The sequence below is a fragment of the Melospiza melodia genome, chromosome 2, assembly GCF_035770615.1.
Source record: "Melospiza melodia melodia isolate bMelMel2 chromosome 2, bMelMel2.pri, whole genome shotgun sequence".
In the NCBI taxonomy this organism is placed as follows: domain Eukaryota; kingdom Metazoa; phylum Chordata; class Aves; order Passeriformes; family Passerellidae; genus Melospiza; species Melospiza melodia.
The window spans coordinates 62,155,956-62,168,062 of NC_086195.1; the positions used below are offsets into that span (position 1 = coordinate 62,155,956).

General features: G+C 45.8%; 1 protein-coding gene across 2 annotated transcripts in view; it reads left to right on the forward strand.

The window, feature by feature from the left end:
- SIDT1 (SID1 transmembrane family member 1) overlaps positions 1 to 12,107 on the forward strand; it is a 39,594-nt gene that overhangs the window by 10,651 nt on the left and 16,836 nt on the right. For both annotated transcript variants that reach the window (XM_063148423.1, XM_063148424.1), the window contains exons 2-10: positions 2,745 to 2,866; positions 3,846 to 4,016; positions 4,222 to 4,267; positions 6,698 to 6,799; positions 7,535 to 7,618; positions 7,749 to 7,842; positions 9,033 to 9,104; positions 9,470 to 9,563; positions 10,716 to 10,759. In XM_063148423.1, coding sequence (XP_063004493.1) covers positions 3,955 to 4,016; positions 4,222 to 4,267; positions 6,698 to 6,799; positions 7,535 to 7,618; positions 7,749 to 7,842; positions 9,033 to 9,104; positions 9,470 to 9,563; positions 10,716 to 10,759 — 598 coding nt within the window. In that variant the 5' untranslated portion in view covers positions 2,745 to 2,866; positions 3,846 to 3,954. The remainder of the gene's footprint in view (positions 1 to 2,744; positions 2,867 to 3,845; positions 4,017 to 4,221; positions 4,268 to 6,697; positions 6,800 to 7,534; positions 7,619 to 7,748; positions 7,843 to 9,032; positions 9,105 to 9,469; positions 9,564 to 10,715; positions 10,760 to 12,107) is intronic.

Below are 12,107 nucleotides of genomic sequence, written 5' to 3' on the forward strand. Positions count from 1 at the left end.
TGGTAGTAATATGGCATATACCAGTTTTCTTGTGGGTAAATGCTTAGATTTAAAAGAGTATTGAGTCTTGAGACTCTTACTTCCCTCTCCTGATATTCCTATTTCCTACACATATTATAAGATAATGGAATCAGCAGCAAAGCTGAATAAATGTTGTAGGTGGTGTATAATCAGCTTAGCTTTGTGGAGAGAGGGGAACCAAATGAGGGGTCTGGCAGCTGGATCACAGCAGAGGGAAGGGACTGCCTTCCACTTCACAGGCTTTTCTCTGACAGAGCATTATCACCAATGCTTTTATTTCCCTTCCCTTGTGCTTCTCTAGAATAGATGGGAAACTTTCTTTTCTTACTGAGAATGATCAATCACCATAACAGGTCTCCCAGAGAGGTTATGGAGTCTCCATCCATGTTCAGCTGGCTCTAGGTGATCCTGCTTGTGCCAGTTCTGGTAGCCCCAGTATAAGGAAGCTATGGACTTGCTGAAATGAGTCCAATGCAGAGCCACAAAGCTGATGAAGGCACTGGAATACCTCTCCCATCAGGAGAGGGCTGGGAGGGAGCTGTATTCATTTAATGTACACATACTCATGTACAGTTAAGAAAACCTGACTATCTGCAATATATGCATAACTCATATCCTGGGTTATGGTCTGTATTTGTGCAGTCAGTGGAGAGGAGAATTTCCCAATCTCTGGCTTGTATTTATGGATAGTTGAGGATGCACGAGCCAGTAGTGATATTTGCTGTGAGTTTGATGTGAGCTCCCCATTGCATTGAGCTGATGTACTGAGCCCTGGAGGGTTCACAGAGCCATGTCCAGCCTGAGGCAAGCAAGAATCACTTCACCTGTGGAGGTGGGCTTGCTTGGACTGTTTCATGGGCAAAAAGCTGCTGGACAGGCAGCTGAAATGTGTCCTTTCTGCAGTGATAGTTGTTTTCCCCTTGGGTGGAGAATTGTTCCGTGTCCTTGCAGGAGACTGGCTTGACCATTTTGTCTTCATGCTCCTTAGATTTGTTTTCTTGTTCACTTCCAGTTGCTTCCTTCATGTCCTCACTCCCTCTCACAGCAAACACCAAGAAACAAGCAGGAGCTTGTTCAGCCCAGTCCCTGTGTGTCCAAGTCACACCAGTGTGTGCTCCCTCGGGGCAGCTGCAGGGAGTGAGGAAGCCACTGAGTTATCTTCCAGCGCTGCTGTGGTGACACCCTTCATGTGTTCCTTGAGTATTTTGCTTTGTGCTGCTGTTTTTCTTAGCTTTGTTTTAGCGCTTTATGGTGAAATATACTTGGAAACAAAATTGCATATATAGTTCTTGTGACTGGAAGGAAAAACTGGAAAGCAGACCAGAAGAGCTTTGCAAAGGTTTAGAAGCCAGAAGGCAATGAGAAAGGATTCTAATGTCTGCCCTCCTATTTCAAGGGAGTTTTAATTAAATTATTTGTTTTTTTTGTTGTTGAAGACCTAATTTTTTTAGGAATTGGTGTCTGTTGCCTCTGTATTATGGTAATAATGTCAGGAAAACTGCTGATTATGGCTTTCAGGAAGGTGTTTTGTTCTACTAGATTCAACTCTCATGTGAGTCAAGAATCACCAAACAAGAATAATTAGGAAATTTTCTTTTACTTGGAATTGCAGAGGAAAGTAATTTCTCTGAAACTGGTGTCCCCAGGGTAAGAATAAGTTGCTGTATCTGATAACTCTCCTTCTTCTAGCTTCCTAATTCTGTATGCTGTTTTCAGAATGTGCTACCTCCTTGACCCTTTACTCTTCTTGGAGGGAATAAAATCAGAATATCTGTGGGAAGCATTTTACTGATCTAGTGAGAGTCCATTATAATCTTTCAGGATGTGGCAGGTTTAAAATGTGTATGTATTATCTACTTAATATGTTTTCATTATTTCAAGCTCTCTAGTTGAGCTGGACTGTTTCTTATCATATGATGAGTTATGAACTCTTGTATTTTGTATTCTTCATCAGTGTCTACAGTTCTGGAGAGGGAGCTGAAGGGATGCTGTTTTCAAATGGAAATGGTGATATTTCTATGTGGTACAGACAAACTTCTTGCTTCTTAAATAGTGAACTGAGGGTGTGTTACACCACAGCTGTCCTACTTCTGCAACCACATGGTGGCCAATGATAATGTAAGGAGAAACTTCAGTTGCTGGTGCAGTGGGCTGCATGAAAACAGTTCTCACAAGCAGCCTTTCTTGTCCACTTGAGGGCAGTCAGCAGTATATTCCTGTTTTGTTTGGTGGGATCATGGTCATATTGCAATTGTTTACACAACAGCCCACTGCTAATCTGCTTTTTCATCCTTGGCTCTTGATGTCATCTTTGTGACTTTCCCAGTAATGTTGTTTGGGTTGGGCACATAAGAGTCCCGGCAAGAAAATTCTTAGTTGTAGCTTTGAGTCTTTGTCTTGTGTGTCCACATCTGCTTGCTTAATTTTTGTAAGGTAAGTTATGTAGATTGCTCCCGACAGAAGGTACTGAACTCTCTTATGTATTCTGCATTTGTCCACTGCCCTGGGCACGGGGCTGTGATTCTGGACTGCAGCATCAGCAGAGAGGCACTTCTGTAAAGGACTTCTGGATCTGAATAGTTAGTCTGGTGATAAACACTGCTGATCTCCCTGTGCATATTGTCAGCACCTAGGTCAGACTGAGGAAGGAGGAAAGGCTTTTCCCACCTAGATTTGGAGCTGCCTTGTTCTCCACCTTCAGTTTATGCTCTGTTTCCTCACAGGTGGATGCAGTGCGGGTGTACGTGAACAGCAGCTCCGAGAACCTCCAGTACCCCGTCCTGTTTGTGGTCCGCCAGCAGAAGGGAGTGCTCTCCTGGCAGGTGCCACTGATCTTCCGAGGCCTGTAAGTACTGGAGGCTCTTCTTTGTGCCACACTCCTCTCTCTGCACACTCCTCTACCAGCTGTGTTCATCAGCAGCCTCCCTCAATGCTGCTTCTTGTAACCTGTGCACACTGCAGGGCTTGGTTGGTCCTTGCTCGCTGCCAGCTGGGTGTAGGGAGAGCAGGATTTCATAGGTCACCTCTCACTTGTAGCCTGCTCTTGGCTCTTAGCTTCTCAGATATGTGCACAGAGCACCAGGAAGCTTGTCTGCAGGGATCTGCCCGTGGCACCAGTCACTGAGTCTACCACACATCCTTGCTGTCATTCCACAGTAGCCTGCCATGTGTGCAGGTGGTTCCTGGGCTCTGGTTTGGGACAGGGATTGAACAGGCTCTTGAAAGAGCACTGTAGCTTCTGTGTAACAGTGTATTTCTGGAAAAAGAGCTTCAGTTTCTCACCTCAGGAACATTTATTCTAGGGAGTGGTTGTTCGGGGCTGCTTCTTTATGAAAGCAATACTGCTTTGTATCTTCATTAACCCCAGGGCTCGGTGGGCTGCAAATAGAGAATTTTCAGGCGCCTTAGTCCATTTCAGAGGTGAAGCTTCATCCTGTGACTGAATCCTGGTGCCAGCAGCAGATATCCTGCAGTGTTTTGCCTGATGCAGGTGATGGGTACAGCAGTGGCTGCCAGTCCTCTCTTTGCCTCCACTAAATGGCAGATGTTAGAAATCCACAGCTGTCATGGGCATCCCCAAGGGAAGTGAAATGTTGAGGATGACCAGTCCCTTGGGCAGATTGCAAGAGGCAGCAGAGGTGGAGTTTGAATGCTGAATAAAAGAGTGAATGCTCCTGGCCTTTTAGATGAGAATTTCACTTATGCAAACAGAGGCAAAATGATGCCATTCTTAATAGTGCTGAAAAACTTCTTAACTGCTCTCTCTCTCTCTCTCTCTCTCTCCTACCCAACTTTCTCTTCCCTCCTTTCCCTGGCTGTTGTAGCTATCAGAGGACCTACAATTACCAAGAAGTGAGTCGGACCCTGTGTCCCTCTGAGCCAACACCTGAAACAAGACCCTCTGAGCAGATCATATTTGTGGATGTGGCTTCCATGGCACCGTTCAATATTGCATATGAGCTGCTTGTCACCAGGCTGGAGAACTTCCAACTTGAGTAAGCTGGGATGTGAGAATACAAATGCAATTTCTTCATGTACCACTTGAACATCACTTAAGGGACTTGGTCCATCTGCCTACTCTTCCCTTATTTTTCCTTCCTATGGGGAAAAAAAAAATTTCTTTTGTTTAATCTGGGGGTACTTTGGGTGTGTTCCATCTCTAAAGTTTTAGACTTCAACATTCTGGCATTTGTTTTCTAGGACCAACAAAGCCTTTAACTTCACTGCCAGCCCTTCCCAGCCCCAGGTAAAGAGAAATCCTGTGTAGATTGCTTGTATGTCTTACCACATCCAAGTGTTTGATGTCATCTTTTATCTTTCTATATGAAGTTCAGAGTTATATACTAATACAGAACAGAATCTAGAAAGTATGAAAGCTAAAACTTAAGGCATCAGTATGTCTGTTAGTTCAGAAGGAAGAATGTATGAGCAGCCCCTCCAGCTGAGCAGCTTTGCTTAGAGCCCTGCAGATACAAATCCCCTCTTGAATGAAAATGCTGTTGGCACTAACTGTAGAGCTATAGGAACTTGTAGAGCTAGGAGGGTGTGTGATTTACCCAGGCTTCTGGGACTCTGTTGTTGTTGTTGCTTTCACTGTTAATAACACCATTTAATTTTAGGTTTTGTATTACCAGGCATCCTAGCTAATTCTTTTTGCTGACAAATGTCTTAATCTGGTTTGCAGATTCATGCAGTGTTTTATACTATAAAAGAATAGGGAATGATGGTGACTCTTTGTAAGCACTCATTACTTAGGATTTTGTGACTTGAATATAGAATGTTTAGGATATGAAATTAACTTTGTGACTATGGTCTGATTTTTTGGCACAATTAATAATACAAGATTTATGACTTTAAATTAATAACCAGATGTGAGGAGTAGAAGACTGCTTCTTAAATGGTATAATACTGAGGTTTTTTAAATCAAAGTACTAAGCAGTCTATAGGGAGAAGGAAAAAAAGGTGATTTAAAACCTAGATGGGTGCTGTAAAAAGCCATAACAACTGAAGGAGATGGTGTCTGGAGCCCAGCTTGTGCCTGAGGGCAGAAGCAGAAATTGGATATGCTTGTATAGGTGAGAAGTGTTGGCTGGATGTGTTTTTAACACTTGCAGTGTGTGCAGCAGGGATCTGCTGGCCTCAATGCCCTTGTGTTAATTCTGTACCTTGGTGCAAGCGTGGCTTAGAGGAAATTATAGAAGAGCCCTTATGAACTAAAAAATGTGATCCTTATGCCCCTAAAACTTTCCAAGGGGAAAAAGTGCCCCTGGGAAGCCAAGGAGCTCAGTCTGCCTGTGTCCTTGCTTGGTGCAGACAAAACTTGCTCTGCTGAGGAAACTGGCTTGGTGAGTTTGCCCTTTGTAGAGACTTGTGGTTGGAGCCAGCACTCCTGCAGCAGGGAAGGGACCCCGCTTGGGGAGGGGTGCTGGGAGCAAATGCTTTAGTAGAAATGGGCAGCTTGGAAAAGGCTTGGGTGATTTCCTACTTGTCCCTGCCCTCCCACTTTGGGGCTGTAATTCCTGGGATTGGCATGGGGGAAGAGAAACAGGAAACAGCTGGCCCTTGCTCAGCACTAAAATTTATGTGCCATAAAGGGAGCTCTACAGTTGGGAAAGTCTCAGGTGATGGTTTTGGAGCAGAGGTGGTGGTTGTGGTAGCTCCCAGTGTGGCAGCAGTGGCTGCCTGGTGACCATATGGAAGGGAGGGAGGTGGCTGGGGGCACTCCTCAGCCTGTGTCCCTCTGAGGGGGTGTGAGGTGCCCATCAGCCCCTCGGGGTAGCTGTGCCTTGGAGCCTGAGCTCTCAGGGTCTGGCCTTCAAGTGGGATAATGGGAGCCTTTGCAAGAAACATCCTGCTGGGGCAGGCACAGGAGCCCCACTTCTCCTGCAGTGCATCAAACTTTTTACTGAACAAATATACAAATAATGATATTGCCTGGGACATCTTTTGCCCAGCTCTGAAAAAAACAGCTTTTTCTAACCCCACAAACTGTCCTGTGGGCCTGCTCAATGAAGGAGATGCCATTCCTTCCCCCCACCCAGGAAAAGTAGGAATATTGCCAGATACTAGTGTCTCACAAATTATTTTAGAGTTACAGCTGAATTATTTTCAAAGCTGAAGTGCAAAGAGAAACCCCCATTATGCTTTGCCATCAAAGCAAACAAGCATCTCCAAATCCCTTAACTAATATCAATCATTTATTTATGAAACTCTTGACAGAGTTTCAGCCATTTGACGTAATGCTGTTCATGGTCTGTCTTTGAGGCAACCCATTTGAGAAAGCCCATGATGTTTTCCATATATGAAAGTACAGCCAGCAGTAATGGAAACATCTGGAAATTGCTCATATCAATGTAAAATGGAATGGAGTGTAAAATGAAGTCACTTTACCTTCATCAGGTGGGAAAGAGGGGAAGGGATCAATGCTGTATTTTGCACATTGAGGATGTTTGTGTCTAATAGCATACTGTGCAAGAGGGACAGTTGCCTGTGTATATTTAATCTGCTCTTCTGTAGTGTAAGGCCTTAATATTTAAAATCTGATTTTTTTTATGAAAGCCATCCACATCCAACCCCAAAGCCCACCTAGGGCTGTTGAGGTAGCTTGGGATGGTGTTGAAGATACTGCCAAGGGTGATTTTTGGACCAGGTCTCTTGTACTCTGCTTTCTCCACAGTATTTTCTGTACAAATTTCCTCAGGATGTCGATTCAGTCATTATCAATGTGGTGTCTGATGCAGCCTACCCATGCTCAGTTGTCTCAGTGCAGGATATTGTGGTAAGTCAGAGCAGAGGAGGGTGAGGAGCTGCCTGCTGGAGCTGTGTCCAGCTCTGAGAGGTCTGGGCCCTGCAGAGGGAAAAGCCCAAGGCAGGGCTTTGCCCTGGTGATGGTGGTGAAGGGAGCCCCTGAAAGAGGAATGAAAATTCTGTGGGAAGGAGGCCAAGACAGAGATGCTGAGTTCAAGCAGCTCACACAGAGACTTTTGTTGTAAATAGGTGAACAAGCTGTTCCTTTCTAGCCTATCCATAGGGAACACATTCCACAGAGGGACTTCATGTCTCCCTTGTGAGGTTCCCTGCTGCCCTGAGATATGGCTCTGTCTCTCCATGGAGGGTGTTGGGTGGAATGTTGGTGCCTCAGGGAGGGAACAGTGTTGTTCCTTTGACTCTCCCCTGGCTCAAGGCAGATTGGGGAACTTCTGATTTTCAGACACACAATGTCTTTCTGCCTTGAGTTTTGCTCCTTTCTGTATATTTCACCCCTTTTCCTGGGGTGTTCCTGTCATGGAGGTTGGCTGTTGCTTGCAGCTGGGAAATAGCCCCATACTTATTCTCCTTTCCCACCTCCCTGAATAATGCAGGGGGCTGCAGTATGGGAGCAGACAGAGATGCAAGAGGTTCTATTCCCTTGGATACCCCAGCTAGGGCTGTTTTGTGCTGTATTTTCCAGCTGGCTTCCTTAGTAAATAGTTTGGATGTTGTCCCTGGTTTAACCCTTAGCTGTCTGTTTTAGTGCCCGGTGTATGACCTGGACCATAACGTGGAGTTCAATGGAGTTTATCAGTCTATGACAAAGCAGGCAGCCATAACTGTGCAGGTGAGATGCTGATTTGTGTCCCAGTGTTTTCTGCTGCCTGTGTAGCAATTAAAACCTGATCTCTGGCCTGTTGGAGGGGAGAGGCTTTGTGTCTCATGGATTTTCTGTCTTCTTCCATCCTTCTGTGCAGAGAAAAGATTTCCCAGGTGAGCAGTTCTTCGTTGTGTTCGTCATCAAGCCAGAGGATTACGCCTGTGGGGGTTCTGTGCCTTCTTCAATTCATGGTGAGTTGTTCTGGCAGGTGGATTTGATTGCTGCATCTGAGTGATGGAGCAGTGGATGTCTTTTAGGACCTTCCTGTGGGATGCCACCAGGTGATTGTGTAGGTCTGTCTTACCCAGTTAGTTGTGAGGAAGAGTGGAGTGTCAATTTGATATTGTTGGGCAGGTTAAAAGTCCTGATAAATGCAGGAGGTGGCTGGCTAGTGCAGTGCCTGGCATGCTGGGGTTATGTGCTTTTCAGCAGCACCACTGGGGCCTTGGGAGACACTGGAGTCATCCAGGCAATGCTGCTTACAGCCTTTTGTTTGGTTCTCACCTCTGCTCCCTGCTGCTGTATTGTCCTCCTGGCTCCACGGAGTCTCAGTTCCTGCAGAAAGCATCTTCTCCAACTGCTATCTTGGGATCTGTGACAGCTCTGAAATTGGCAATTCTGGGAGAATAATTTTACAAAAGACTTGTTCTAGTGTCTTTTCCAGACAGAAAACACTGTGTCCACTTGCTGGGCAGTGGTAAAAGCAAAATCTCCACCACTCATGCAGTGGTTGTAACTGGAGTGGGAACATTCCTATTCTTAAAGCCTCAAAAATTCCTCCCTGTAGAAGAAGCAAGGCTGCAACCAGCAGATATATTGGGCTCCCTCAACAGCTTTTTGCTACTCCCCTGCCACCTTTCTGCCCCAGTTTTCCCACAAAAAAAGAAGTGTGCCCTTTGGAGTGTCATTCTCTCATCCTAATGCTGTCAGCAGAGCTGTGCTGGCCAGGTGTGCTAAGCCCTGCAGAAACAGAGCAAGTTCCTGTAGTGGCATCCTGCACAGAAATGTTTTACTCACAGAGATTTGGCCTAAGGCAAAAATGGACTCCCACTGCCTGTAATAAGAGAACCTCTCCTTTGGGGATTAAATAAATAGGAGTTGAGATGCCTTTGGGATTCAGACATCCAGAATTAAGCAATATATGGAAGGCTGAAGCAGGGATTTCTTGTCTGAAAAAAGTTTGTGAAGAGGGAGGAAGGGGGAAAGATTTGGGAAGAGCTGTATATTGATAGATCAGAGAACATTTTTAAGCAAAACCACCTACATATTTTAGTGAAAAGCCAGACCCTGTTGGTTTTGCAAGTTCAGAGAACCAAGATCAGTGCTAGAAATCATTAATGTTGATTGTTTTTATATTTTCTGTGCACTGTGCATCTCACAGGGAATGTCAACCGTACCTGGAACCTGCAGAGGACAAAGAACCTTCAAGTGACGATTGTGCCCTCCATTAAAAGTCAGTGTCTTTGGGCAGAGCAATGCAACTTTGCAGGGGAACTTGGCACTTCTGAATACAGGGGTGTGACTGGGCCAGCAGCCTCTGAAGGAATGGTGCAGACAGCTCCAGCTAAGGAGACAAAACCACCTGGAGCCTGCTCCCTTCCAGGAAGGGCTGTGTGGCGCACCAGCTAGCTCTGGGGGTGAAGAAATGGGGACAGATCATGCTGAACAGGTTCTGTCAAGGCCTTTTGAAGAAAGCAAATGGGTTTGGAAGGGCTGTTTGGGGCTGGGCATTTTTACAAGGTGGTATTGGGAAGAGTGGTGACCCTGAGAGGTGCTGTTGCTGCCCTGTGAGCTGACTGATCCCTTCTCTTTCCTCAGAGTCTGTTTATGTGCAGGCCATGTTCTTCAGCTTCCTGGGTTTCCTCTCCTTTTACCTGGGCTCAGTGGTTGTTGCTTTTGTGCACTACATTAGGTGAGTCAAGGGGTTATAAAAGAACAGCCTTTCTGTTTCTTGTCATCAGGGGCACCACACCCTGCAGAAGATTTGGGATGAATGGGGTGGCAAGCATCTAAGCAGAGCAGCTGAAGAAGTCCATGACTGCTCAGTGGGCTCCTGCTGATCATCAGCCCGAAAATACTTCTTCCTCTGCTATGGGGACCATGGGAAGGATGATAATCTGAGGGTCTGCCCTCCCAGTCTTGTAGTGCCCCAACCCTGTGTTTTCTTATGTAAGGACACTGGGCAGCAGGTGGGAATTGTGAAGGGACCAGTCTGGGATATGGAGTGTGAGAGCATGCTGCACTGAGAACTGCAGTAAGTGCAGTGACACAGATTGGGCCTTGGAGTCCCAAGAATGCTGGGACTCCATGGAAGGAGTAAGGAGTAAGGAAGGAAAATGCTGTTTCCTTCCTTACCTGCCTCCCCTGCCCCAGACTTTGGTGTCTGGGCTTGTGTTGAGAAGAGTATCGGCATGGGCATGGCTTAACTTCATGACACATCAATGCAAATACATTTCATTGGAACAACTCAATGAAATTACTTAAGTGTGTGCTCTTATTTGCTGATATTTTTCTGTGTTGTGGCAGTATGTTGGCAGGGGGTTTTTGTTGGTTTGTTTGTTTTTTACCGTCTTCTTTCTGCTTGATATCTGCATTGACAGAGGTGATATGGGCTTCTTGAACATTGTGCTAGTGAGTGCCTCTAAACCCTGCTGCCACTTCAGGAGATTCATACATGCTTGTTCCCCTGAGCAGGGAAGATGGGTTTGGAAAGATGGTGTGAAGGTCCCTCCCAACATACTGAGCAGTGTAGGATGGGATAGTCATGGAAATGGTTGTCCTGCCTCTGGTGGATAGCTGAGGGGGTGAAAAAGCCCTCTGTTGCTTTGGAAGTTAGAGAGACAAACAGCAAGCAGTCATGGCTGAGTTGTGTCCAGTCCAAGCAGTATTCTTCTTTTTTGTTGTTATGTGCGTTTGTTTCTTTTGTGCTTTTTTTTTGTTGGTTTTGTTTGTTTTTTTAGAGCTTGTGCCGTATTTACCTGTTGGTGTCCTAGATAATCCTGCCATGGCTGGCAGGTGCTGAGGTTTGTTGGCTGTCTCATGAGTGCTGTCTGTTGCTTTGCAGGGTTCAGAGGAAGGCTTCAGCTGGGAGATTGAGCCCTGAGCATGGTAAGGTCTCTTCTCTGTCGTGTGACAGCTTTGAGTGAGCAGCACAGGCCCCAGGCCAGGCACAGGACAGGCTGTCAGTCCAGTACCTTCTGTCCTGGAGCTGTCTTCCCTGGTAGCTCACACAGTCTCTGGTGCTGAGGAAAGATGTTAGAGCTCCCTCTCTGCCCTCACAAGAGTCCTTTGAAGCCAGCTGCCCTGAACCTGGTCCTGACTCCTGCCCCTAGGAGCTGCCTTTAAAGGGGTAGAGGAGGCCCAAGCCTTGCCTGGACCTGGCTACAGGCAAATGTTCCTGATGCCTGCTGATTTTTAAGCAAGGCACTTTTGAGTATGTCAGCTCTTATGCTTTAAGAGTTCTTCTACCTGGTTTAAGCATGCGGTCTTTTAATTGAATTTAAATGTTAAATTGTTTTTCACTGGACATTGCAGGCAGCCAGCTGAATGAATGACTAACAGAGTTAGGTAGTTGTGTTTATGATATTTGTGTTGGCATTGGATTCAGTTTACTTTGTGCTGCACCCACATTTCCACAAGCTGCAGCCTTCTGCCTTATAAAAACAGGGCTGCATCTAAGAAGCTGCCAGTGAAAGATGGAAGTTTTTGTCATGTGGATGGGGGCACTGGGATCTTCTTCCTTTCTGGTGAGGCATGGGATCTTTTCATTTTGATTAAATATTTAGTGCCTGCAAAGTAGTTCAAAGCATTGGTGCTGAGGTCATTTGTACCTCTCTTCTAGAGGAAGGGAGAACATAGTCTTGGCAGCATTGAGAGGTTCTTGATGTTATTCCTTTTTTGATGTGAACATTTTCAGTCTCTCTGGTCTGCTGCATCCCATCAGATAAGCAGGGTAGTATAACTGAGCTGTGTTTAAAGGATCAGCAGTGGAACTTCACTCTGACTGGCATTAATTGGCTTAATATTTGTGCTGAGGACCTGAGGACATTTGAATTCTTAGACTTGTTTTGTCAGCCACTAAGATCCACATGTATCCCTGTATTTGGAATACATGTGAAAGGGTTTTTTTTTTTTTTCACAGCATGTACAGGGGACTGTAAAAGTGTCCATAAATATGATCTAATTTTATATCATTTGGGATGGATCCTGCTGTAGAACAAGAGCAGGTCCTAGGGCACTGGAGCAATGGAAAAGGCCTGTGTGTTGGGAAGTTTGAGTAAGCTGAAGGGACCTGTCCAAGGGTGTGGAAGAGCTCCAGGGTGCTGACAAGGAGTCACTGTCTAAGACAAGGAGACACAGTCTCAGCCAGGTGAGACCAGAAATCCCAGGGAGTGCTGCTGGTGCTGCAGCTGAGGTTTAATGTGCTGAAGCCAACTTAGAAGCTGCCTTCTAAACT